Consider the following 24791-nt stretch of genomic DNA (forward strand, 5'->3'; position numbering starts at 1 on the left):
ACTTTTTGGCTGGGTGCTGTGGCTCACGTCTGTAATTTCACTTTGGAAGGCTGAGGCAGGAGGATTGCTGGGCTGCATAGGGAGACTCTATCTCTACAAAAAACGAAAATAAAATTAGCCAGGCATTTGTAGTTCATGCCTGTAATCCCAGCTACTCAGGAGGCTGAGGTGGAAGGATGGCTTAGGTAGAGAAAGTCGAGGTTGCAGTGAGCCATAATTGCACCATTGTACTCCAGCCTGGGCAACAGAGCAAGACACTGTCCCCCACTTTTTTTTGTTTGAGACGGAGTTTCAAAAGTGATTATATATAGTTTGGAATCATTTTTTTCAAGAGGGCCAGGATCTTCCTCACTCTCCAACATGTAAATGATGATCCTTCTACCTCTTCCTCATGTCTCCCTGCAGCCATATGTGTCATTGGCTCAGCAGATGGCACCACCTAGCCCAAGCAACAGTACCCCTAACAGCAGCAGTGGAAGCAATGGAAATGACCAGCTGAGCAAAACCAACCTGTACATCCGAGGATTGCAACCAGGCACTACTGACCAAGATCTTGTCAAGCTGTGTCAGCCGTAAGTTGGGGTGCATGTGGGTAGGCTTCCAGGGACAGTATAGATTTCGTTTTGAGACAGGGCCTCATTATATCATCCAGGCTGGTCATGAACTCCTGGGCTCAAGTGATCCTCCTGTCTCAGTAGCTGGGATTACAGACGCATGCCACCACTCCTGGCCTTGCCAACTCACTTACCCCAAAATGCAGCAGCATTTTGTTTCTACTCCATAGACAAACTTTCTCAGCAGCCTCTCTCTTAAAAAATTCTACCTGCTACTGATATATATGTTAAAGCCTAACATCCAGCTTTATTTCCAGCACCGCCCCCAACCTGATGATCTTAGTGGCAAGATTGCTGTCCTTACACCTTGAATAGAAATGTTCGATCTCTCTCTCTCTCTCTCTCTCTCTTTTTTTTTTATAAAGACGGGGTTTTACCATGTTGGTCAGGCTGGTCTTGAACTCCCAACCTCAGGTGATCCGCCCACCTTGGCCTCCAAAGCGCTTGGATTATAAGCATTAGCCACCACACCCAGCCTCGATATCTCCATAGATGTTAATTAGAAGGCATGAGAGAGCTGGCAGTGGGGATGGAAGAAAGTGAGACTTGCCAATCGAATCATGCTCTTCGGAGACTTTCTGCTGCTGGAGATATTCCTGGTGAATGGAGACCTCAAATTAACAGACAAAGAAGGTGGAGATAGAAGTGATCCCTCTGGATCTACTCCATAGAGATACTTTGGAGTTCTTTTTAGCAGATTTGAATCATGGAATTGCCCAATTAGAATGCTGGAAAAATGGCAAGAGTGCACAGCTGTCCAGCTCAAAAAATAATAAATAATAAAAAATAAAGTCTGGAGTAGATATAAAACTGGTCCTTGGGCTGGGCATGGTGGCTCACACCTGTAATCCTAGCACCTTGGGAAGCCAAGGCAGGAGGATCACTTGAGCTCAGGAGTTCAAAACTAGGCTGGGCAACATAGTAAGACCTTGTCTCTATAAAAAATACAGTAAAAAAAAATTTTTTTTCTTAATTTTAAAAACTGGTCCATTGCCGGGCACGGTGGCTCAAGCTTGTAATCCCAGCACTTTGGGAGGCTGAGGCGGGTGGATCACAAGGTCGAGAGATCAAGATCATCCTGGTCAACATGGTGAAACCCCGTCTCTACTAAAAATACAAAAAACTAGCTGGGCATGGTGGCGCGTGCCTGTAATCCCAGCTATTCAGGAGGCTTAGGCAGGAGAATTGCCTGAACCCAGGAGGCGGAGGTTGCGGTGAGCCGAGATCACGCCATTGCACTCCAGCCTGGGCAACAAGAGCGAAACTCCATCTCAAAAAAAAAAAAAAAAAAAGGCCGGGCGCGGTGGCTCAAGCCTGTAATCCCAGCACTTTGGGAGGCCGAGGCGGGTGGATCACGAGGTCAAGAGATCGAGACCATCCAGGTCAACATAGTGAAACCTCGTCTCTACTAAAAATACAAAAAATTAGCTGGGCATGGTGGCGTGTGCCTGTAATCCCAGCTACTCAGGAGGCTGAGGCAGGAGAATTGCCTGAACCCAGGGGGCGGAGGTTGCGGTGAGCCGAGATCGCGCCATTGCACTCCAGCCTGGGTAACAGGAGAGAAACTCCGTCTCAAGAAAAAAAAAAAAAAAAAACAAAACTGGTCCATTATCTCAGCTTACCTTGCTAGAAAGGTATGTAAGTGGAACTGAGGGGACCGTCTTGGACTAGTAATTTTTGAGAGGCAAGAATTGGCATAAATGTTGCTTTATGAGGGAGGGAAAGAGTATTATACCAATCTAGGTCCTGAATTTCTACATTTTGTTTCTTGTACTAAATATAATATGCTACAAAAATTCTCTCACACCAGAGACAGAGCAGATTTTTTTTTTTTTTTAAACTGTGTCTCAGCCTCCCAAGTAGCTGAGATTACAGGCACATACCACCACACCTGGCTAATTTTTGTGTTTTTAGTAGAGATTGGGTTTTACCGTGTTGGCCAAACTGGTCTCAAATTCCTGACCTCAGATGATGTGTCCACCTTAGCCTCTCAAAGTGCTGGGATTACAGGCATGAGCCACCGCACCCAGCCAGAGAAGAATCTTTATTAGACTTTACCGTATATTCGTCCCTCAGTATCTGTGGGGGATTTGTTCCAGGACCTCTGTCCCCCTGTATGGATACCAAAATTCACCAATGCTTATGTCCCCACCCTTTTTTTTTTTTTTTTAAGATGGAGTCTCTCTCTATTGCCTAGGCTGGAGTGCAGTGGTGCGATCTTGGCTGACTGCAACCTCCCAGGTTCAAGCGATTCTCCTGCCTCAGCTTCCCAAGTAGCTGTGACTATAGGCACCCACCACCATACCCAGCTAATTTTTGTATTTTTAGTGGCGATGGGGTTTCACCATATTGGCCAGGCTAGTCTCAAACTCCTGACCTTGGGTGATCTGCCCGCCTAGCCTCCCAAAGTGTTGGGAGTTGTGAGCCACTGCACCTAGCCCACCCTTTTTTTTTTTTTGAGACAGGATCTTGTTCTGTCACCAAGGCTGGAGTGCAGTGACATAATCACAGCTAACTGTAGCCTCCAGGGCTCAAGTGATCTTCCCACCTCAGCCTCCTAAGTAGCTAGAACTACAGGTATATGCCACCATGTTTGGCTAATTTTTTGCATTTTTTTAAGAGATGAGGTTTCATCATGTTACCCAGGCTGGTCTCACAGTAATGGGTTCAATCAATCCTCCCACCTCAGCCTCCCCAAAAGCTGGGATTGCAGGCATGAGCCACTGCGCCTGGCCTCAAGTCCCTTATACAAAACAGTGTAGTGGCCGGGCACGGTGGCTCACACCCGTTATTCCAGCACTTTGGGAGGCCAAGGCGGGCAGATCAGCTGAGTTCGGGAGTTCGAGACCAGCCTGGCCAACATGGTGAAACCCCATCTCTACTAAAACTACAAAAATTAGCCAGGTGTGGTGGTAGGCACCTATAGTCCCAGGTACTTGGGAGGTTGAGGCAGGAGAATCGCTTCAACTCAGGAAGTGGAAGTTGCAGTGAGCCAAGATCATGCCACTGTACTCCAGCCTGAGTGACAAAGTGAGACTCTGTCTCAAAAAATAATAATAATAAAATTAAATGGTGTAATATTTACATATAACCTACGCACATGCTCCCACATACTTTAAAATTATCTCTACATTACTTATAATACCTAATACAATACAAATGCCATGTAAATAAATGCTATACTATATCGTTCAGGGAATGATAAGAAAAAAAGTCTGTACATGTTCAGTAAAGATGCAGCCATCCTTTTTTTTTTTTTTTTTTTTGAGACAGATTCTCGCTCTGTCACCGGGCACCAGGCTGGAGTGCAGTGGCGCGATCTCGGCTCACTGCAACCTTCGCCTCCTGGATTCAAGCAATTCCCCTGCCTCAGTTTCCTGGGTAGCTGGAACTACAGGCACACGTCACCATGCCCAGATAATTTTTTTGTATTTATAGTAGAGACGGGATTTCACCATGTTGGCCAGGATGGTCTCGGTCTCTTGACCTCATGATCCTTCCGCCTCGGCCTCCCAAAGTGCTGGGATTACAGGGTTGAGCCACCGTGTCTGGCCGCAACCATCCTTTTTTTTTTTTTTTTTTTTTTTTTGAGACGGAGTTTCACTCTTGTTACCCAGGCTGGAGTGCAATGGCGCGATCTCGGCTCACCGCAACCTCCACCTCCTGGGCTCAGGCAATTCTCCTGCCTCAGCCTCCTGAGTAGCTGGGATTACAGGCACGTGCCACCATGCCCAGCTAATTTTTTGTATTTTTAGTAGAGACGCGGTTTCACCATGTTGAACAGGATGGTCTCGATCTCTTGACCTCGTGATCCACCCGCCTCGGACTCCCAAAGTGCTGGGATTACAGGCTTGAGCCACCGCGCCCGGCTCTTTTTTTTTTTTTTTAATATTTTAACTTTTATTTTAGGTTAAAGGGTGCATATGCAGGTTTGTTATATAGGTAAACCGGGATTCAGGTATTTGGTGCATACAGATTATTTTGTCACCTTGGTACTAAGCATAGCACCCAACATTGTTTTGGGCTATATTTTTCCTGTATATTTTCAATCCATGGCTGGTTGAATCCACAAGTGGGATGCCCACAGATACAGAGGGACTTTTATTTTGCCGTTCTGAACAGTTGCCTTATCTTTTGCTGTGTCTGAAGGATAAGAATAGTCAAGGGCAGCATGTAGGATTGAAGGATCCCAAAAAGGGACTGTGGAGAGGCAGGGATGACAGAGGTGCCAGAGGAGTCCTGAGGAGAAGGAGGCTGAGCAGAGCAGGTGGGCGGAGCCCTCTGTCTGCTGTGAGCAGGGAGTGAAGCCTTTCTAGGAAGGATGTTTCTCATGTGTAGAAGGACTTCCTCCCTTTGTCCCAGTTGTCTCTCCCTGGGTTGTAGAGGAAGTAAATATTGCTGGATCCTAAAGTCTGGTATGTGGGAAGGAGAGGCGTGGAGTCCAGGACTGGAACTCCTGGTTCTCGGAAGGGCTTCTTCAGGGAAGCAGCAGCAGTGACCCAGCTGTTGCCAGCTGCAGTGGAAATTCTGAGCTCAAAGCCTCAGCTGCTAGACCACAGCAAGCTCCACCCTGGGGCCTTGATAGGGATAGCAGCATGTGTGTCCTCTGCCCTACAGTCAGACTTCTCAGGAGTCCCTCCCGTTGCCTAAATTTGGGAATGAATCCAAGTATGTAGCCTGGAAGGGCTAGGATAGCCACATCCATCCTCACCCTCCTTTTGACGTATTCTGTTACCAGCCTCCAGGGCATTGCTTGGCTTATTTTGTCTAATCCTTTGGATCACAGAAGTTCCACTAAAAAAGTCAGTGAGATGCCGCCAAGGAGTAAAAACAAATCAATCATCATATGTTCTTTAGGGATGGAAGGAGAGATGGGAAAATTGCTTGTTTGGGGTATTGTTCTCATATTCAGTCCTTACCAACTATTTTCAATTAGCTCTTGTACTTCTGACTTTGTTAGTGATTTCTGTTCTGTCTCTTTAATATTTTCACCCTCCTGGAGTAGAATGTAGAGACTTTTTTCTAGTGGAACAACTCTAATATAATTCCTGATCTGTGATTCTCTACTAAAGTTTTAGAAGTTCCATGTGACTCTGCTACCAAAGCATAATTTTCAAAAAGTTATAAAATACAACTGTCAGGCCGGGCACCGTGCCTCATGCCTGTAATCCCAGCACTTTGGGAGGCTGAGGCTGGTGGATCACGTGAGGTCAGGAGTTCAAGACCAGCCTGACCAACACGGCAAAACCCTGTCTCTACTATAAATACAAAATTAGCTGGGCATGGTGGTGCAAGCCTGTAATCCCAGCTACTTGGAAGGCTGAGGCAGAAGAATCACTTGAACCTGTGAGGCGGAGGTTGCAGTGAGCAGAGATCGTGCCACTGCACTCCAGCCTGGGCAACAAGAGTGAAACTCTGTTTCAAAAAACAAAGAAAAACACAACTGTGTCTACTAAAAATACAAAATGATCTGGGTGTGGTGGTGCATGCCTATAAGCCCAGCTACTCCGGAGGCTGAGGCAGGAGAATTGCTTGAATCTGGGAGGTGGAGGTTGCAGTGAGCTGAGATCTTGCCACTGCACTCCAGCCCGGGCAACAAGAGTAAAATTCTGCTTCAAAAAAAAAAAAAAGAAAGAAAGAAAAACACAACTGTCATACAAATATAAAATGATGTGTCAAAAGTTTTTTTAACTCATTAATGAAGGAACCAGCAGGATGGCAAAATGAGTTCAAAAAGCATTTGAGGAACTATATATAGGAAATGAAGAAAGAATGTTAGAATAAGATTGCTACATTAGATAAAAAACTGGTTTATGTCCTACAGGATAGTAAAGCCACTAACCTTTGCTATTATTTTTTCTACTGTACAGAAATCATTTGCATGTTCACTGGACAAATATCTATAACTCGGCCAAGTGCGGTGGCTCATGCCTGTAATTCCAGCACATTGGGAAACTGAGGTGGGAGGATCACTTGAGCCCAGGAGTTCAGGACCAGCCTAGGCAACATAGTGAGACCCCTGTCTCTACAAAAAATTTAAAAATTAGCCTGATGTGGTGGCCTGTACCTGTAGTCCCAGCTACTCAGGAAGCTGAGCTTGGGAGGTTGAGGCTACGGTGAGCTATGATCATGCCACTGCACTCCAGCCTGGGCAACAGAGTGAAGCCCTGTCTGAAAAAAATAAATAGATCAGGCATAGTGGTTCACACCTGTAATCCCAGCACTTTGGGTAGCTGAGGTAGGAGGATTGATTTGAGTGCAGGAATTTGAGACTAGCATGGGCAACACGTTGAAACCTCATCTCTCCAAAAAAAAAAAAAAAATACAAAAAATAGCCAAGTATAGTGGCATGTGCCTATAATCCTAGCTATTCTGGAGGCTAAGGTAGGAGGATTACTGCTAAACTTGATCTCGCAGGCTGCAGTTAGCTGAGATTGAGCCACTGCACTCCAGCCTTGGTGACAGAACAAGATCCTGTCTCAGAAAAAGTGGGGAGACTTGAGCATCAGTGGAGTTTGGTATCCATGCAGGGGGACGGAGGAGATCCTGGAACAAACCTCCCACAAATACTGAGGGATGAATATATGGTGAAGTTGAATCAAGATTCTGCTTTGGGCTGAGTGTGGTGGCTCACACCTGTAATGCCAGCAATTTGGGAGGTTGAAGTGGGCAGATCACTTGAGGCCAAGAATTCAAGACCAGCCTGTCCAGCATGGTGAAACCTCTTCTCTACTACAAAAATTAGCTGGGCATGGTGGCATGCATCTGCAGTCCCAGCTACTTAGGAGGCTGAGGCAGGAGAATCACTTGAACCCAGGGGGCAGAGGTTGCAGTGAGCCAGATCACACCACTGCACTCCAGCCTGGGCAACAGAGCCAGACCCTGACACACACACACACACACACACACACACACACACACACACACAATGATTTAATACCACTCCCCTTCCTAACACCCTCAAATCTTGACAATGAGAAATAGAAGTCTCAGAATATGGTAAGACAGAGAGAGAGATTAAAGTTGAGGTTCCTTAAATATAATAATAATCATAGTAATTAAGATTTTTAAGTGTTTACCATGTGGTAGACATTAATGATTTATATTTACTAATTCATTTCACATTCCTAACAATCCTATCTCCATTTTATGGATGATGAGGCTGAGATGCCAAAAGGCTAAATGACTTCTTCAAGATCACAAAAAGCTGAAAAGTGGCTTTGAACCAAAGCAATTCGGCTCATGTTGACCTTCAATTAAAGGGGTCAGTGGAGGGGTGATGGGAATAGGATATCAGAGAAGAAAAATGTCTGTAGTTTTTTTCGTAGGATCAGTGGTGTTTTCCATAAGAAGATAAGTAACATCAAAGATTGTTTTTAGTCCTCAGGGAATTCCAGCCGGAGCTCTGCCTCTGCACACTCTGTTGTGTGGACACTGCCAAGCTTCTTTCCCCAGAAGACAGTCACCTCTTTCCAACTAGTGTGTGAGTCTTGGGAAAGAAGAGAGAAATGTGTTGGTATTATAAGGACTGCAGTTACCGTATTTCTTTTAGGCACCTTTGGGGAGGATGGTTTTATATTAAGGGTGGCATTTTAACCCATTTCTTTTTTTTTTTCTTTTTTCTTTTTTCTTTTTTTTTTTTTTTTTTGAGACGAGTCTCCGTCTGTTACCCAGGCTGGAGCACAGTGGCACAATCTCGGCTCACTGCACCCTCTGCCTCCCAGGTTCAAGCATTCTCCTGCCTCAGCCTCCCGAATAGCTGGGACTACAGGCATGCGCCACCACACCCAGCTAATTTTTGTATTTTTAGTAGAGATGAGGTTTCATCATGTTGGCCAAGTTGGTCTCAAACTGCTGACCTCAAGTGATCCACCAGCCTCAGCCTCCCAAAGTGCTGGGATTCCAGGCGTGAGCCACCATCCCCCATTTCTTTTTTATTTTCATTAAGGTTGGAGCATGGAAAAGGCATGGATCTGTCCAGATGTCTGAATCTCTGTCCTGTTCTTAGTCTCTGCCCCCAGATTATTACTTTGCATTTTCCTCTCCCTTAGATATGGCAAGATTGTTTCCACTAAGGCCATACTGGACAAGACCACAAACAAATGCAAAGGTGAGAGAACAACTGTCCTTGGTGACGGAGAGCACCAGTAAGTGAGGCCATCCCTTGCCACTGCCCTTTACCGCTGAGAGTCCTGAGTCTACAGTGTCAACGAAGAGTACCTGAAATTTTCAGGCTTAAAAGATTAAGAGATATTTAGATTCGGCCGGGCGCGGTGGCTCAGGCCTGTAATCCCAGCACTTTGGGAGGCCGAGGCGGGTGGATCACGAGGTCAAGAGATCGAGACCATCCTGGTCAACATGGTGAAACCCCGTCTCTACTAAAAATACAAAAAATTAGCTGGGCATTGGTGGCGCGTGCCTGTAATCCCAGCTACTCAGGAGGCTGAGGCAGGAGAATTGCCTGAACCCAGGAGGCGGAGGTTGCGGTGAGCCGAGATCGCGCCATTGCACTCCAGCCTGGGTAACAAGAGCAACACTCCGTCCCAAAAAAAAAAAAAAAAGAGATATTTAGATTCTTTGGTGACCAGATAGCTAGAGCTGAAAATGCTGTTTAGGGGCCCCAAGGCCAGAAGGCTGTACAAAACACCTTTAAGTCTACCGGGCTTGTTTTGGACCTTGCATTTCCCTGGATGGTGCAGTGGAAGTGGGTAAGTGAGATTTTTTTCTGCTTAGCAAAGCCATGTAAATGCATTTTGTTGGGAGTATCTTGGCGGGTATTATTTTCTGAGGGTGAGTAGTTTTATTGGGGTTTTGAGCAGTTCTAGATAGAGGTGGAAGAGTAGAAGGAAGAGAAAGGGCTATAGCTTGGGGTGGTGAGGGCCTTCTTCAGCAGGCGGCTGCTGGTCTGTTCTGGAGAGGCTGCATTCCCTACATTCTTAGCATTTCTGGGATATATCAAGAAAAGGGGGGGGGATTTAGAGGTATAGGGGAGCTTTGGGTTATTAAGAGCCTAGTTCTTGAAACCTCAGACTTCTTAAGGGGGAGGGAGAAAGGCCCGGACACCATAGTAGCTCATTGCCTTGGCATTTGTAGCCACAAAGTAGATCACACGTCAAGGTTTGAGAAGCAGGTAGATAACTACCTGAAATCTCTCAATAGCTCTTTCTCCCTCCCGCTTCTGTTACATGGATGATAACTCCTCCTCTGTCTCCTGAAAAACCTGGACCTCCCTATGTCCCTTACACCTCCCACCTCCCACCTCCCAATGATGCTGTTTCTCCGTCCCAGGCTATGGCTTTGTAGATTTTGACAGCCCTTCAGCAGCACAGAAAGCTGTAACAGCACTGAAGGCCAGCGGCGTACAGGCACAGATGGCAAAGGTAAGGGTATTCCCCCATGTCTGTTCCTCCAAGGGGTTTATGGTTAGCACCGAAGTTCCAGTTCTAAGGTTTCCAGAGGGCTTAGGAACCATGAAATTGAGTGGGAAAGGGCGATCCACAGTGCTTTCTAGACAGTCCGTGAGTACCCCTGGCTGCTGGAGGAAGACGTATTCAAAGTCTATGGCAAGTAGCTCTGTCAACTCTGTTCCTCTCGCCAAGTTACTGGCAGCGAGAAAGAGCGTAAGGTGGCCTCTTCCAGTCCTCCTGCTGCTTCCCTATTTGCCCTGTATTATTCACCCTGGCCCCACTTTCCTACCAGACAGCTTGTGGTGGTTTTGCAACATTCTCTGAACAAGTCAATTGTGCAACTCAGAAGTTCAGGGCAATGCTCTCCACTTCCCAGTGTTGTTCCCCAGAGGGGCCAGGGTAGGCGGGAGGAAACTGTTGTCTTCACCTAGACTACCAGAAATCTAAAAGCTTTTTTCTCTCACTTCTTCTATTAGGTGGGATTGTCCCCTTGCCTTTCTGAAGCTGTTAAGAGTACTATACATAGAGCTTGTGAGGCAAGCCTGCCAGCCACCTTTTCTGTAATGGTTAAAGAAAAAGGAAACGAAAGGAAAAGGCAGAAGGGGCTTAAGGTTGCTGGTGACCACTGTGTATGGCAGAGTGACTGCTTAAATTCTTAAAAATACAGCTAGTCCTCTGGAAGGGCTCTCCTACCTCTTCTTCCAGAAGTAAAACCCTCTGACAAAAGCTCAAAGATGGAGGAGCCTTCAGGGTTCCTAGGAGACTGTAGCTTTCAGGGCTCCATGGTGACCCAGTGAACTCCACATCTGCCTCTTTCCCTGTCCCTCTCCCCTCTTCCTGCTCTTCCCCCATCAGGGAGTGAACAGGCATTCCTACTTAGAGGATTCCGCGTGGCCGGAAGAGAAGGGGGAGGGGCTGCTCAAAACCAGCCAGCCAAGGAGCAAGGCAGTCCAGGGGAACCCAGCCTCAGGACGGCTGCGGGGGGAGAGCGGGAATGCTGCTCTGCCTGTTTCTTTCTTTCTTTCTTCTTCTGTTTTTTTTTTGTTTTGTTTTGTTTTTTGTTTTTTTTTTTTAAATAAACTGTATCTAGCTACACAGCCTGTTTCTTAAAGAGACAGCCGGCCAGGCGAAGTGGCTCACGCCTGTAATTTCAGCATTGGGAGGCTGGTCGAATCACAAGGTCAAGAAACTGAGACCATCCTAGCCAACATGGTGAGACCCGGCTCTACTAAAAATACAAAAATTAGCCGGGCCTGGTGGCACACACCTGTAGTCCCAGCTACTCAGGAGGCTAAGGCAGGAGAATCGCTTGAAGCCGGGAGGCGGAGGTTGCAGTGAACCGAGATTGCGCCACTGCACTCCAGCCTGGGCAACAGAGCGAGACTCTGTCTCCAAAAAAAAAAAAGAGACAAACACCATTCATGATGAGCTTGTATAGCCCTAGAAATATAAAATCTGCACTTTTCCCTCCTGGAACTCAATATACACCTGTTGTAGTGGGACTGGGTGTTAACAAATAGGATAATCTTGGTTTATGTGGGACCCTTCCTCTAGTCTCTTTTCTGAAATGTCATTTTGTGAGAAGGGCTGAGGGTGGGAGAGGGATAGCCTCATTTTCTCACTGTTATTTCCATAGCAACAGGAACAGGACCCCACAAATTTATACATCTCAAACCTCCCACTGTCAATGGATGAGCAGGAACTGGAGGGGATGCTGAAGCCCTTTGGCCAGGTTATCTCCACCCGTATCCTTCGAGACACCAGTGGGACCAGCAGAGGGGTTGGCTTTGCAAGGTGAGGAAGGCAGGAGTGGGGAAATGATGAGGTCAATAACAAATGTCACTTAGGGGTCACCAAAAATCAAAATCTGTGCCTCTTCCCACACAAGGTCAAAATACTTGACTATTAGTCAAAAATACTTGACGGTAAGTCCAGAGTTCATTTTAGGCCAGGCGCGGTGCCTCACGGCTATAATCCCAACACTTTGGGAGGCCAAGGCAGGCACATCACCTAGGTCAGGAGGTCAGGAGGTTGAGACCAGCCTGGCCAATATGGTGAAACCCCATCTCTACTAAAAATACAAAAATTAGCCAGGTGTGATGGCGGGCATCTGTAATCCCAATTACTTGGGACGCTGAGGCAGGAGAATTGCCTGAACCTGGGAGGCAGAGGTTGCAGTGAGCCAAGATCACGCCACTGCACTCCAATCTGGGCAACAGAGTAAGACTCTGTCTGAAAAAAAAAAAAAAAAACCTCATTTTATTATAGGTTACAATACTCAAAAACCCATTAGCCCTACCTAAATATTTTTTTTAATAAAGATGCAGTCAGGCCAGGCACGGTGGCTCAAGCCTGTAATCCCAGCACTCTGGGAGGCCGAGGCGGGTGGATCACGAGGCCAAGAGATCGAGACCATCCTGGTCAACATGGTGAACCCCTGTCTCTACTAAAAATACAAAACATTAGCTGGGCATGGTGGCGCATGCCTGTAATCCCAGCTACTCAGGAGGCTGAGGCAGGAGAATTGCTTGAACCCAGGAGGCGGAGGTTGCAGTGAGCCGAGATCGCGCCATTGCACTCCAGCCTGGGTAACAAGAGCAAAACTCTGTCTCAAAAAAATAAATAAATAAAATAAAGATGTGGTCTTGCCGTGTTGTCCAGGCTGCTCTTGAACATCTGGGCTCAAGTGATCCTCCTGCCTCAGCCACCTAAGCAGCTGGGATTACAAGCATGAGCCACCACACTCAGCTAAGCTCCCGATTCATTGTTCTTTCCCTACTTCCTGCTACTCTAGGCTTTGTTCCTTTGTTCCTTTGATCCAGACCCAGGCAGAGTAAAAAATTCTGTATATTCTTATAGTTTACTGAGTATTTCTCATCTTGTTATCTCATTGAATCTTTCTAACAGCCCTACGAGATGAATATTCTCCCTCTTACGGATGGGGAAAGTAAACTTCTCAGTATTAAGTGATTTGCCCAGGGTCTCACAGGAGTGGGTGTTAGAGCAGAGCCCTGATCCTTCTGGCTTTGAGATCAGTAGGATGAAGAAGTTTTGATCTTCCTTTTCAGATCTGTTGGGAGACCTCTATTCTAGAACAATTCTGTGCCTATAACAGATCTTTGTGAGCCTTGGTTCACTCACTGAAGTGGAGATTGATTCAGATGAGTAATTTCCCCAAAGTATTCCCTGTACCTGCAGTTTTCCAGGGCGCCCTTCTTTGGGCTCTGGTATCTGCCCTCATTGTCATAAGGCATCGGCCTCCCTTAGCCCTTGGGAACAAGAAATAGTTCCTCTTGACCGAGCACGGTGGCTCACACCTGTAATCCCACCCACTTTGGGAGGCAGAGGCAGGTGGATCACCTGAGGTCAGAAGTTTGAACCGGGCGCGGTGGCTCAAGCCTGTAATCCCAGCACTTTGGGAGGCCGAGGCGGGTGGATCATGAGGTCGAGAGATCGAGACCATCCTGGTCAACATAGTGAAACCCCGTCTCTACTAAAAATACAAAAAAACTAGCTGGCGTGGTGGCGCGTGTGTGTAATCCCAGCTACTTAGGAGGCTGAGGCAGGAGAATTGCCTGAGCCCAGGAGGCAGAGGTTGCGGTGAGCCGAGATCGCGCCATTGCACTCCAGCCTGGGTAACAGGAGTGAAACTCCGTCTCACAAAAAAAAAAAAAAAAAAAAAAAGTTTGAGACCAGTCTGGCCAACCTTGTGAAACCCAGTCTCTACTAAAAATACAAAAATTAACTGGGCATGGTGCTGGGCATGGCGGTGGGCACCTGTAATCCCAGCTACTCTGGAGGCTGAGGCAGGAGAATCACTTATCACTTGAACCTGGGAGGCAGAGGTTGCAGTGAGCTGGGATCAAGCCATTGATCTCTAGTCTGGGCAACAGAGTGAGACGCCCTTTCAAAAAAAAAGAAAGAAAGAAAGAGTTCCTCTTCCCCGGCTGACTCAATCTTAGTAGCATCACTTGCTGGCAATCCCAGGTTTAACTACGGAGAGTTCCTAGCAGAGGTTCTCAACATTTCTCCGTTTGTGGCACCCTTAGTTGTCATATACTTTTTTACCCTAGACCAAAAGAAGTACCTAACAGTTCAATTTCTTAAGTAACTGAATGGTCCACACAACTTTTTAAAAAAATGTCCTGACAGCAATAACTTCATGGTCCACACAACTTAATAAGTGTTGATGCTTTAACAACTTTGTGGCTGCTTGAAAAAATAAAATACAAACATTGAAAGAGAGAATGTCTTTATTTCATTCTAACTATACTTACTAATGGAATATGTGCCTGTTGGAATTATACAACTTCTCAAAATCTGATATCAGAATGGACACGTACACCCTCATTTCCTGGTACATACTGTTTTTTTTTTTTTTTTTGAAATGGAGTTTCGCTCTTGTTGCCCAGGCTGGAGTGCAATGGCGCGATCTCGGCTCACCGCAACCTCTGCCTCCTGGGTTGAGGCAATTCTCCTGCCTCAGCCTCCCGAGTAGCTGGGATTACAGGCACACGCCACCATGCCCAGCTAATTTTCAGTATTTTTAGTAGAGACGGGGTTTCACCATGTTGACCAGAATGGTCTCGATCTCTTGACCTCGTGATCCACCCGCCTCGGCCTCCCAAAGTGCTGGGATTACAGGCTTGAGCCACCGCGCCCGGCCCATACTGTTTTTTCTTATGGTATTTGCTTTTGTCATAGCAACTATTTAAACCCATCTTTGCAAAAATATGATGTTATCAAAAAGATTGTAGGAGGAACTAATGTTGAAACAGTAAACAACTTTGAGTTAGTAGTGCACACATTCTCCAACAAATACTGCTGTTTTTCTTCAAAGAGTTAAAATATCCCTCACCGTGCCTCTCTGAGTTCAGTACAGTGACCCACAGTGCCTGAGAGCACAGCTCAGGAACTGTGGCTTTAGAGACTTTTATAAAACTATGAAATCTCTTGTATGTTTCTATGTTAATGTCTATAAGTTTTCTTCATATGTTTAGATTCATCCAAAGTATGATTTCCAGCAAATTATAAATGTCGGCATTTAAGATAAAACCATTACCTCATTTAAAAATGTATTCAAGGGCCGGGCGCGGTGGCTCAAGCCTGTAATCCCAGCACTTTGGGAGGCCAAGGCGGGTAGATCACGAGGTCAAGAGATCGAGACCATCCTGGTCAACATGGTGAAACCCCGTCTCTACTAAAAATACAAAAAATTAGCTGGGCATAGTGGCGTGTACCTGTAATCCCAGCTACTCAGGAGGCTGAGGCAGGAGAATCGCCTGAACCCAGGAGGCGGAGGTTGCGGTGAGCCGAGATCGCACCATTGTACTCCAGCCTGGGTAACAAGAGCGAAACTCCGTCTTAAAAAAAAAAAAAAAAAAAGTATTCAAACAAGATCTAAATATCATAGCAATCTGATACACAAATTATTCATTTAAAAATTACTGGACTTGGCTGGGTGCAGTGGCTCACACCTGTAATCCTAGCACTTTGGGAGGCCGAGGTAGGTGGATCACCTGAGGTCAGGAGTTCAAGAGCAGCCTGGCCATCATGGTGAAACCCCATCTTTATTAAAAAAAAAAAAAAATTAAAAAAAAAAAATACTGGACTTTGGGAGGCCAAGGCGGGTGGATCACTTGAGCTCAGGAGTTCAAGACCAGCTTGGGCTACATGGTGAAACCCCATCTCTACAAAAAAAATACCAAAAAAAAAAAAAAAAAAAAAAAGCCGGGCTAATTTCTAATCTTGTGGCTAAAATAGATATAAAATTATTTTTAAAAAAATTAGCTGGGCATAGTGGCATGTGCCTGTAGTCCCAGCTACCTGGGAGGCTAAGATGGGAGGATCCCAGGATGTCAGAGCTGCAGTGAACCGTGATCATACCATTGTACTCCGGCCTGGGCTACAGAGTGAGACCCTGTCTCAATGTATATGTACATACATACATACATACAGGAGTATGGGTAGAGCTGGAGGCATATGGGATGGGTCTTTCCCTGGGAATGGAGCTGTGGGCCCACAGGATCCCCAGCCACTTTCTATTCCCCCTTACCTTTACCCCTACACCAAAAACAAACAAACAAACAACAACAAAAAAAAAACACGGGCCATCTTTTTTTTTTTAATACGGTAGTCCCCCCTTATTTATGGTTTCACTTTCTTTTTTTTTTTTTTTTTTTTTTTTGAGACGGAGTTTCGCTCTTGTTTCCCAGGCTGGAGTGCAATGGCGCGATCTTGGCTCACTGCAACCTCTGCCTCCTGGGTTCAGGCAATTCTCCTGCCTCAGCCTCCTGAGTAGCTGGGATGACAGGCACGTGCCACCATGCCCAGCTAATTTTTGTATTTTTAGTAGAGACAGGGTTTCACTATGTTGACCAGGATGGTCTCGATCTCTTGACCTCGTGATCCACCCGCCTCAGCCTCCCAAAGTGCTGGGATTACAGGCTTGAGCCACCGCGCCCGGCTTATGGTTTCACTTTCTATGGTTTCAGTTACCCATAGTCAACTGAAAAATATTAAATGGAAAAATCTGGAAATAGTTCATAAGTTTTTAAATCATATACCATTCTGAGTAGCACGATTAAATTTCACACCAGGCAAGGTAACTCATACCTGTAATCCCAGCACTTTGGGAGCTGGAGGTGAGCGGATCACTTAAGGCCAGGAGTTCAAGACCAGCCTGGTCAACATGGTAAAACCCCATAGCTACTAAAAATAGAAAAAATAGCTGGGCATGGTGGCATGCACCTGTAGTCCCAGCTACTCAGGAGGCTGATGCAGTAGAATCACTTGAATTCTGGAGGTGGAGGTTGCAGTGAGCCAATATCATACCGCTGCACTCTAGCATGGGCAACACGGTGCGACTCTGTCTCAAAAAGAAATTTCATGTTGTCCAGCTCCATCCCACCCTTTGTCCAACGTATCCACACTGCAAATGCTATGTCCCATTAGTCACTTAGTAGCTATGGTGGCCATCAGATGAAAAAACAGTATATCTAGGGTTTGATGCTCTCCATGGTTTTGGGCATCCACTAGGGGCCTTGAAATGCATCTCCTGAGGACAAGGAGAGACTACTGCAGTCATGAATCTCATATCATTCTTATAACATTCCTTGTTTTCTTCTTGATTGTGTGTTTCTATTCCATTTCTCTATAGAATTGTATTCTAGTGTAAAATATTTTTATAATTAAAAGTCTTTATGGATCATCTTGTCATACTTCTCTGCAAGAAAAATATGTGTATAAATAAAAATTTTGGCTGGGTGCAGTGGCTCATGCCTGTGTAATCCCAGCACATTGGGAGGCTGAGGCGGGTGGATCACTTGAGGTCAGGCATTCGAGACCAGCCTGGCCAACATGGTAAAACCCCATCTCTACTAAAAATATAAATGTTAGCTGGGTGTGTTGGTGGGCACCTGTAATCCTAGCTACTTGGGAGGCTGAGGCAGGAGAATCACTTGAACCTTGGAGGTGGAGGTTGCAGTGAGCTGAGATCACATCACTGTACTCCAGCCTGGACAACAAAGTGAGAGCCCAAAAAATAAAAATAAAAAAGTTATCTTAAAATGTTCATACAATGCCGGGCGCGGTGGCTCAAGCCTGTAATCCCAGCACTTTGGGAGGCTGAGGCGGGTGGATCACGAGGTCGAGAGATCGAGACCATCCTGGTCAACATGGTGAAACCCCGTCTCTACTAAAAATACCAAAAAAAAAACTAGCTGGGCGTGGTGGTGCGTGCCTGTAATCCCAGCTACTCAGGAGGCTGAGGCAGGAGAATTGCCTGAGCCCAGGAGGAGGAGGTTGCGGTGAGCCGAGATCGCGCCATTGCACTCCAGCCTGGGTAACAAGAGGAAAACTCCGTCTCATTAAAAAAAAAAAAAAATGTTCATACAATGATGGGCACAATGGCTCACGCCTGTAATCCCAGCACTTTGGGAGGCTGAGGTGGGTGGATCACCTGAGGTCAGGAATTCAAGACCAGCCTGGCTAACATGGTGAAACGTCTCTGATAAAAATACAAAAATTGTATATAAATAAAAATTTTGGCTGGGTGTGGTGGCTCATGCCTGTGTAATCCCAGCATGTTGGGAGGCTGAGGTGGGCAAATCACTTGAGGTCAGGAGTTTGAGACCAGCCTGGCCAACATGATGAAACCCTGTCTCTACTAAAAATACATAAATTAGCTGGCCATGGTGGCACATGCTGGTAATCCCAGCTATTCAGGAGGCTGAGACAGGAAAATCACTTGAACCCGGGAGGATAAGTTTGCAGTGAACCCAGATCACGCCACTGCACTCCAGCTTGGGTGACAGAGCACAACTCCGTCTAAAAAAAATTCCTTTTGAATTATATGGCAAGAACCAAAGTGTTCTGTCATCAAAATTGATTTTTTAATGTGTGAGTTGACATCTTGCTAAAGTCCCCCAACTTTGTTGATTCTAAAGAATTGGAAACCATTTGAGAGGAGCTATTGTAAGAAGGGACTTCAGCTTTGATCATTAGCCATCAGGAGCTCTCCCTCAGGCACGTCAGATTTAGCCGGTTTAGAGAAAGTTGAGTTTCTGAAATGCTCCATGGGCTGCTCACCCTTTGGAAAGACTATAAGGAGTAGAAATACCTGACAGAAGCCCACTGCTCTAGGATACCTAATGTGTGGTTTTCTCTAAAAGGCTCAATTTGAGGACTTTTTAAAGTTACCTCTTTTATAGGAATGGTTCACATTTCTGGTGGTCATTGGCACAGCAAATGTTAAGTCTTACTTTAAATATGGAAATAGGTTAAATATACTGAATCTTACTTTAAATATGGAAATAGGTAAAGATACTGTTCCTTGTTCTATATAGTCCCTTATAATTTTTAGAACACGTTTATATACATTATCTCCTTTGATCTATACAGCACTGTGTGGTAGGGCAGATAGATGTTATCTCTAAAGCATAAATAAGGAGTGGATCAGAGGGTTTTTTTGTTTGTTTGTTTCTGTTTGTTTGTTTTTGAGACAAAGTCTCTCTCGGGCACCCAGGCTGGAGTGCGGTGGCACAGTCTCAGCTCACTGCAACCTCCACTTCTTGGGTTCAAGCGATTCTGCTGCCTCAGCCTCCCTAGTAGCTGGGATTATAGGCACCCGCCATCAGGCCCGACTAATTTTGGTCAGGCTGGTCTCAAATTCTTGACCTTGTGATCCACCTGTCTTGGCCTCCCAAAGTGCTGGGATTACAGATGTGAGCCACTGCACCTGGCTGTTTTTGTTTTTGTTTTTGTTTTTTTGAGTCTGAGTCTCGCTCTGTCACCCACGCTGGAGTGCAGCGGCACGATCTTGGCTCACTGCAACCTCTGCCTCCCAGGTTCAAGCGATTCTCTCACCTCTACCTCCCGAGTAGCTGGGACTACAGGCATGCACCACCAAACCCAGGTAATTTTTGTATTTTTAGTAGAAACCGGATTTCACCATGTTGGCCAGGCTGGTCTCAAACTCCTGACCTCAAGTGATCCACCTGCCTCAGCCTCCCAAAGTGCTGAGTTTATAGATGTGAGCCACCTCACCTGGCTGATCAGAGGGTTTTTGTGAGTGTTCTAACACAGAGGCCTGGGTGCTGGAATCTCAGTCTTCTGATTCCTTATTCCTCTTTCTCCGACAAGAAACTTAACTCAGTAGATTCCAACATTCCTTTTTCTATCACTAAGGGCCATGAACTCTTTCTTACTGCTTTTTCTTTCCACAGGTTAGTGAAATCTTAATGATATTATCAGTAGCTAATTAGACCTTGACCTTAATTACAAGAAGAAGCAAAAAATAAATATTGGCAAATTCTTAGCTTGTACAATTTTATCAAATTAAATAAATAATTTCTATTCAGAATTTTTAAATAAAAAATAATGGTGGCCAGGTGCAGTGGCTCATGCCTGTAATCCCGAGGAACAATTTCTATTGAGAATTTTTTAATAACAGTATCCAGGCACAGTGGGTCATGCCTGTATTCCCAGCACTTTGGGAGGCCAAGGCAGGCAGATCATGAGGTCAAAATTTCAAGACGAGCCTGACCAACATGATAAAACCCTGTCTCTATTAAAAATACAGAAATGAGGCAGGTGTGGTGGCACATGCCCATAATTCCAGCTACTCGGAAGGCTGAGGCAGAAGAATCATTTGAACCCAGGAGGTGGAAGTTGCAGTGAGCCAAGATCGTGCCACTGCACTCCAGCCTGGGCGACAGAGCAAGACTCCATCTCAGAAATAATAATAATAATGGTAACAGCCTCTGTTTCTTCTATTCTTATTTATGTGTGAGGCAAAATAGAGGGCCCATGTTAATAGTCTGGCTGGATGCAGTGGCTCATGCCTATAATCCTAGCACTTTGGGAGGCTGAGGTGGGCAGATCGCAAGGTCAGGAGTTCGAGACCAGCCTGGCCAATATGGTGAAACTCTGTCTCTATCAAAAAATACAAAAATTAGCTGGATGTGGTAGTGTGCACCTGTAGTCCCAGTTACTCAGGAAGCTGAGGCAGAAGAATTGCTTGAACCTGGGAGGCAGGGGTTGCAGTGAGCCTAGATTGAGCCACTGCACTCCAGCCTAGGCAACAGAGCAAGACCTTATCTCAAAAAAAAAAAAAAAGTCTGAAGACTGCCATTATTCCTATGAGGATCCCATACAAGGACCAGTTGAGAGAACCTTCATTACAAGTTGGGGTTACCTCTTCAAGAACCTTGAATTTGTGTTGCAGACACTCTGTGTTTCTGCAGTCATAATATTTGGAGCATTTGTGGGGCTGGGAACTTAGAGCTTTCTCTTTGAAAGTGTGGAAAGCACAGATCCTGGAGAAGCTAGAGCCTAACCCCTCTTATGCTCCTTAGGATGGAGTCCACAGAGAAGTGTGAAGCCATCATCACCCACTTTAATGGAAAATATATTAAGACACCCCCTGGAGTACCAGGTGAGGCATGTGGGGCTCACGCTGAGAGGGCCACAGGTTGTTACTTCCAGTGAAGATTCTGGAGCAGCTTTGCATGAGTGTGCCTGGGCCGCATGAGGTGGGACTCAGCTGAGCATCTGCTTTCTCTCTTGGCAGCCCCACCCGATCCCTTGCTTTGCAAATTTGCTGATGGCGGGCCAAAGAAACGACAGAACCAAGGAAAATTTGTGCAAAATGGACGGGCCTGGCCAAGGAATGGAGACATGGTAAGAGGACCTCTGAGGAGACAAAGAGTACTAAGGACATGAAAGTGGAACGGGAATGATCATGGTATGATTTCTGTGAGCTGAGGTGGAAAGCTTGAGAGCTGCAGTAGGTAACTGAGAGGTGCTGGCTGTTAACATACTGCCAGTAGGCCGGGCGCGGTGGTTCAAGCCTGTAATCCCAGCACTTTGGGAGGCCGAGACGGGTGGATCACGAGGTCAAGAGATCGAGACCATCCTGGTCAACATGGTGAAACCCCGTCTCTACTAAAAGTACTAAAAATTCGCTGGGCATGGTGGCGTGTGCCTGTAATCCCAGCTACTCAGGAGGCTGAGGCAGGAGAATTGCCTGAGCCCAGGAGGCGGAGGTTGCGGTGAGCTGAGATCGCGCCATTGCACTCCAGCCTGGGCAACAAGAGCGAAACTCCGTCTCAAAAAAAAAAAAAAAACATACTGCCAGTGTGTTCTTGAGTGGGGCTTTGCAGCCTGAACAATCAGAAAAACTCTGGAACAGCCGTAGTGAAACTTGTCCAGGCTTTAATTCGTTGAACTAAATACATTCCCAGCCTTGGACATTCTGGGCCTGTTCTCACACAAGGACTCACAATGTGAACACTGCCTTCTTTCTTTATAGGGTAGCATGGCCTTGACCTATGACCCGGCCACATCTCTTCAGAATGGGTAAGGGTGTTTTATATAACCAGGCCATCTGAAAATGATAATAGCCTATATCCAGACACTCAAATGTTTCATCTTGATTGTCTCTATTTGAAAGTCAAGGGAAAGTTGGCTGTGCCTATCAGTTGGGGCTCTTCCCTTGTGGTTTCCTGTGACTCAGTACTGATTGAGGTTCCTTCCCACAGGTTTTACCCAGCCCCTTATAACATCACCCCCAACAGGATGCTTGCTCAGTCTGCACTCTCCCCATACCTTTCCTCTCCCGTGTCTTCGTATCAGGTATGTTCATGCCTGAAAAAGGGTGCGGTGCGGTGGCTTTCCCTACTATTGTGCTTTAAGTAATATAAGGCTAGGAACGTCTTATTTTTTGTTTTTTTCTTTTAATCATATTACACACAATTTTACATAACAGTGTAAAAGATGATCTGTGTGTGTGTAGTGATATACATAGTATGGAGTTTTTTTGTTTTTTTTGTTTTTTTGAGACGGAGTTTCGCTCTTGTTACCCAGGCTGGAGTGCAATGGCGCGATCTCGGCTCACCGCAACCTCCGCCTCCTGGGTTCAGGCAATTCTCCTGCCTCAGCCTCCTGAGTAGCTGGGATTACAGGCACGTGCCACCATGCCCAGCTAATTTTTTGTATCTTTAGTAGAGACGGGGTTTCACCATGTTGACCAGGATGGTCTTGATCTCTCAACCTTGTGATCCACCCGCCTCGGCCTCCCAAAGTGCGGGGATTACAGGCTTGAGCCACCGTGCCCGGCCCATAGTATGTAGTTTTAATGGTGTCCTCTTACTCCCCTTCCACCATCCCCACAAGTAAACTCATGTTAATGTCCTACTGGGTAGCATTGGTCATATTTTTTCATGTGAATATACACAGTTGCATAGCATTTGGGAAGTTGTCTATTTTACAAAAATTGGACCATATTAAATAGATTTTTACATTCACTCATCTCACTTAACAATATCCTACACCAGCGATTCTCAAAGTGTGGTCCAAGACCAGCAGTTTCAGCATCCTCTGCGAATTTTTAAAAACAGAAGTTTTGGACTCCCCTCCAAATCTACTGAATTACAAACTCTGAGTATGGGGCTTGGCGATCTGGGTTTTTGTTTTGTTTTGTTTTTTTGCGACAGAGTGAGACTCTGTTGCCCAGGCTGGAGTGTAGTGGCAAGAACTCAGCTCACTGCAACCTCCACCTCCCAGCTTCAAGTGATTCTCCTGCCTCAGCCTCCCAAGTAGCTGGGATTACAGGCGTATACCAACATGCCGAGTAATTTTTGTATTTTTAGTAGAGATGGGGTTTCACCATGTTGGCCAGGCTGGTCTCAAACTCCTGACCTCATGATCTGCCCACCTCAACCTCCCAGATTGCTGGGATTACAGGCATGAGCTACTGTGCCCAGCCCTGTTTGATTTTCTTTTCTTTCTTTTTCTTTTTTTTTTTTTTTTTTTTGAGATGGAGTCTCGCTCTTGTTGCCCAGCCTAGAATGCAGTGGCACAATGTTAGCTCACTGCAACTTCCGCTTCCTGGGTTCAAGTGATTCTCCTGTCTCAGCCTCTGAAATAGCTGGGATTAACCGGCATATGCCACCACACCCAGCTAATTTTTGTATTTTTTTTTTTTTTTTTTTTTTTTTTTTGAGACGGAGTTTCGCTCTTGTTACCCAGGCTGGAGTGCAATGGCGCGATCTCGGCTCACCGCAACCTCCGCCTCCTGGGTTCAGGCAATTCTCCTGCCTCAGCCTCCTGAGTAGCTGGGATTACAGGCACACGCCACCATGCCCAGCTAATTTTTTGTATCTTTAGTAGAGACGGGGTTTCACCATTTTGACCAGGATGGTCTCGATCTCTTGACCTCGTGATCCACCCGCCTCAGCCTCCCAAAGTGCTGGGATTACAGGCTTGAGCCACCGCGCCCGGCAATTTTTGTATTTTTAGTAGAGATGAGGTTTCAACATGTTGGCTGGGCTGATCTCAAACTCCTGACCTCAGGTGATCTGCTCACCTTGACCTCCCAAAGTGCTGCACCACACCCAGCCATGATCTGAGTTTTAATAAGCCCTCCAGGTGATTCTCTTGCAGCTAACGTTATCTCTGCTCTAATTTTTATTTTATTTTATTTCTTTTTATTTTTATTATTTTTTTAATTAATTTTTTTTTTTTTTTTTTTTTTTTTGAGACGGAATTTCGCTCTTGTTACCCAGGCTGGAGTGCAATGGCACAATCTTGGCTCACCGCAACCTCTGCCTCCTGGGTTCAGGAGATTCTCCTGTCTCAGCCTCCTGAGTAGCTGGGATTAGAGGCATGCGCCACCATGCCCAGCTAATTTTTTGTATTTTTAGTAGAGACAGGGTTTTACCATGTTGATCAGGATGGTCTCGATCTCTTGACCTTGTGATTCATCCACCTCGGCCTCCCAAAGTGCTGGGATTACAGGCGTCAGCCATCGTGCCTGGCTACTAATTTTATCTTTTTTAATGCTTACATTATATTTCATGCTGCAGATGTGCCAGAATTATTTAGCTATACCCAATGAGAGCATTCACTTAGATTCGTTTTTTTTGCTGCTATCAATAATGCTCCACTAAACACTCTTGTGCTATATTTTTACATATGAGTGCTTCTATTTCTCGGGGCTAGAGTCTCAGGAGTTGGATTGCTAGGTTGAATGGTGTACGGATGTTCAGTTTCATAGACATTGCCAGATTGCTTTCCACAAAGGCTGTGTCACCTCACATTTCTACCAGCCTTGTGTGATAGTACCCATTTCCCTCCAAACCTAGGTGTTACTGCTCTTTTCAAATTGTTCCTGACTGTCTCAGCCTCCCAAAGTGCTGGGATTACAGGTATGCAGGGTGAAGAGATCAAGACCATCCTGGCCAACATGGTGAAACCTGTCTCTACTAAA

At 45.9% G+C, this 24791-nt stretch overlaps 1 protein-coding gene across 10 annotated transcripts in view; it reads left to right on the forward strand.

The window, feature by feature from the left end:
- The window catches only part of RBMS2 (RNA binding motif single stranded interacting protein 2), a 103964-nt gene that overhangs the window by 49252 nt on the left and 29921 nt on the right, over positions 1-24791 (forward strand). For 8 of the 10 annotated variants that reach the window (XM_039471582.2, XM_074402757.1, XM_074402756.1 and 5 more), the window contains 8 exons: positions 406-572; positions 8666-8724; positions 9903-9994; positions 11658-11815; positions 20878-20957; positions 21093-21202; positions 21834-21880; positions 22063-22156. In XM_039471582.2, the coding sequence (XP_039327516.1) occupies positions 430-572; positions 8666-8724; positions 9903-9994; positions 11658-11815; positions 20878-20957; positions 21093-21202; positions 21834-21880; positions 22063-22156 (783 nt within the window). In that variant the 5' untranslated portion in view covers positions 406-429. The remainder of the gene's footprint in view (positions 1-405; positions 573-8665; positions 8725-9902; positions 9995-11657; positions 11816-20877; positions 20958-21092; positions 21203-21833; positions 21881-22062; positions 22157-24791) is intronic. The other 2 variants (XM_010349986.3, XM_074402759.1) reach the window with 1 other exon arrangement.

Source organism: Saimiri boliviensis, chromosome 7, assembly GCF_048565385.1.
Source record: "Saimiri boliviensis isolate mSaiBol1 chromosome 7, mSaiBol1.pri, whole genome shotgun sequence".
Classification (NCBI taxonomy): Eukaryota; Metazoa; Chordata; class Mammalia; order Primates; family Cebidae; genus Saimiri; species Saimiri boliviensis.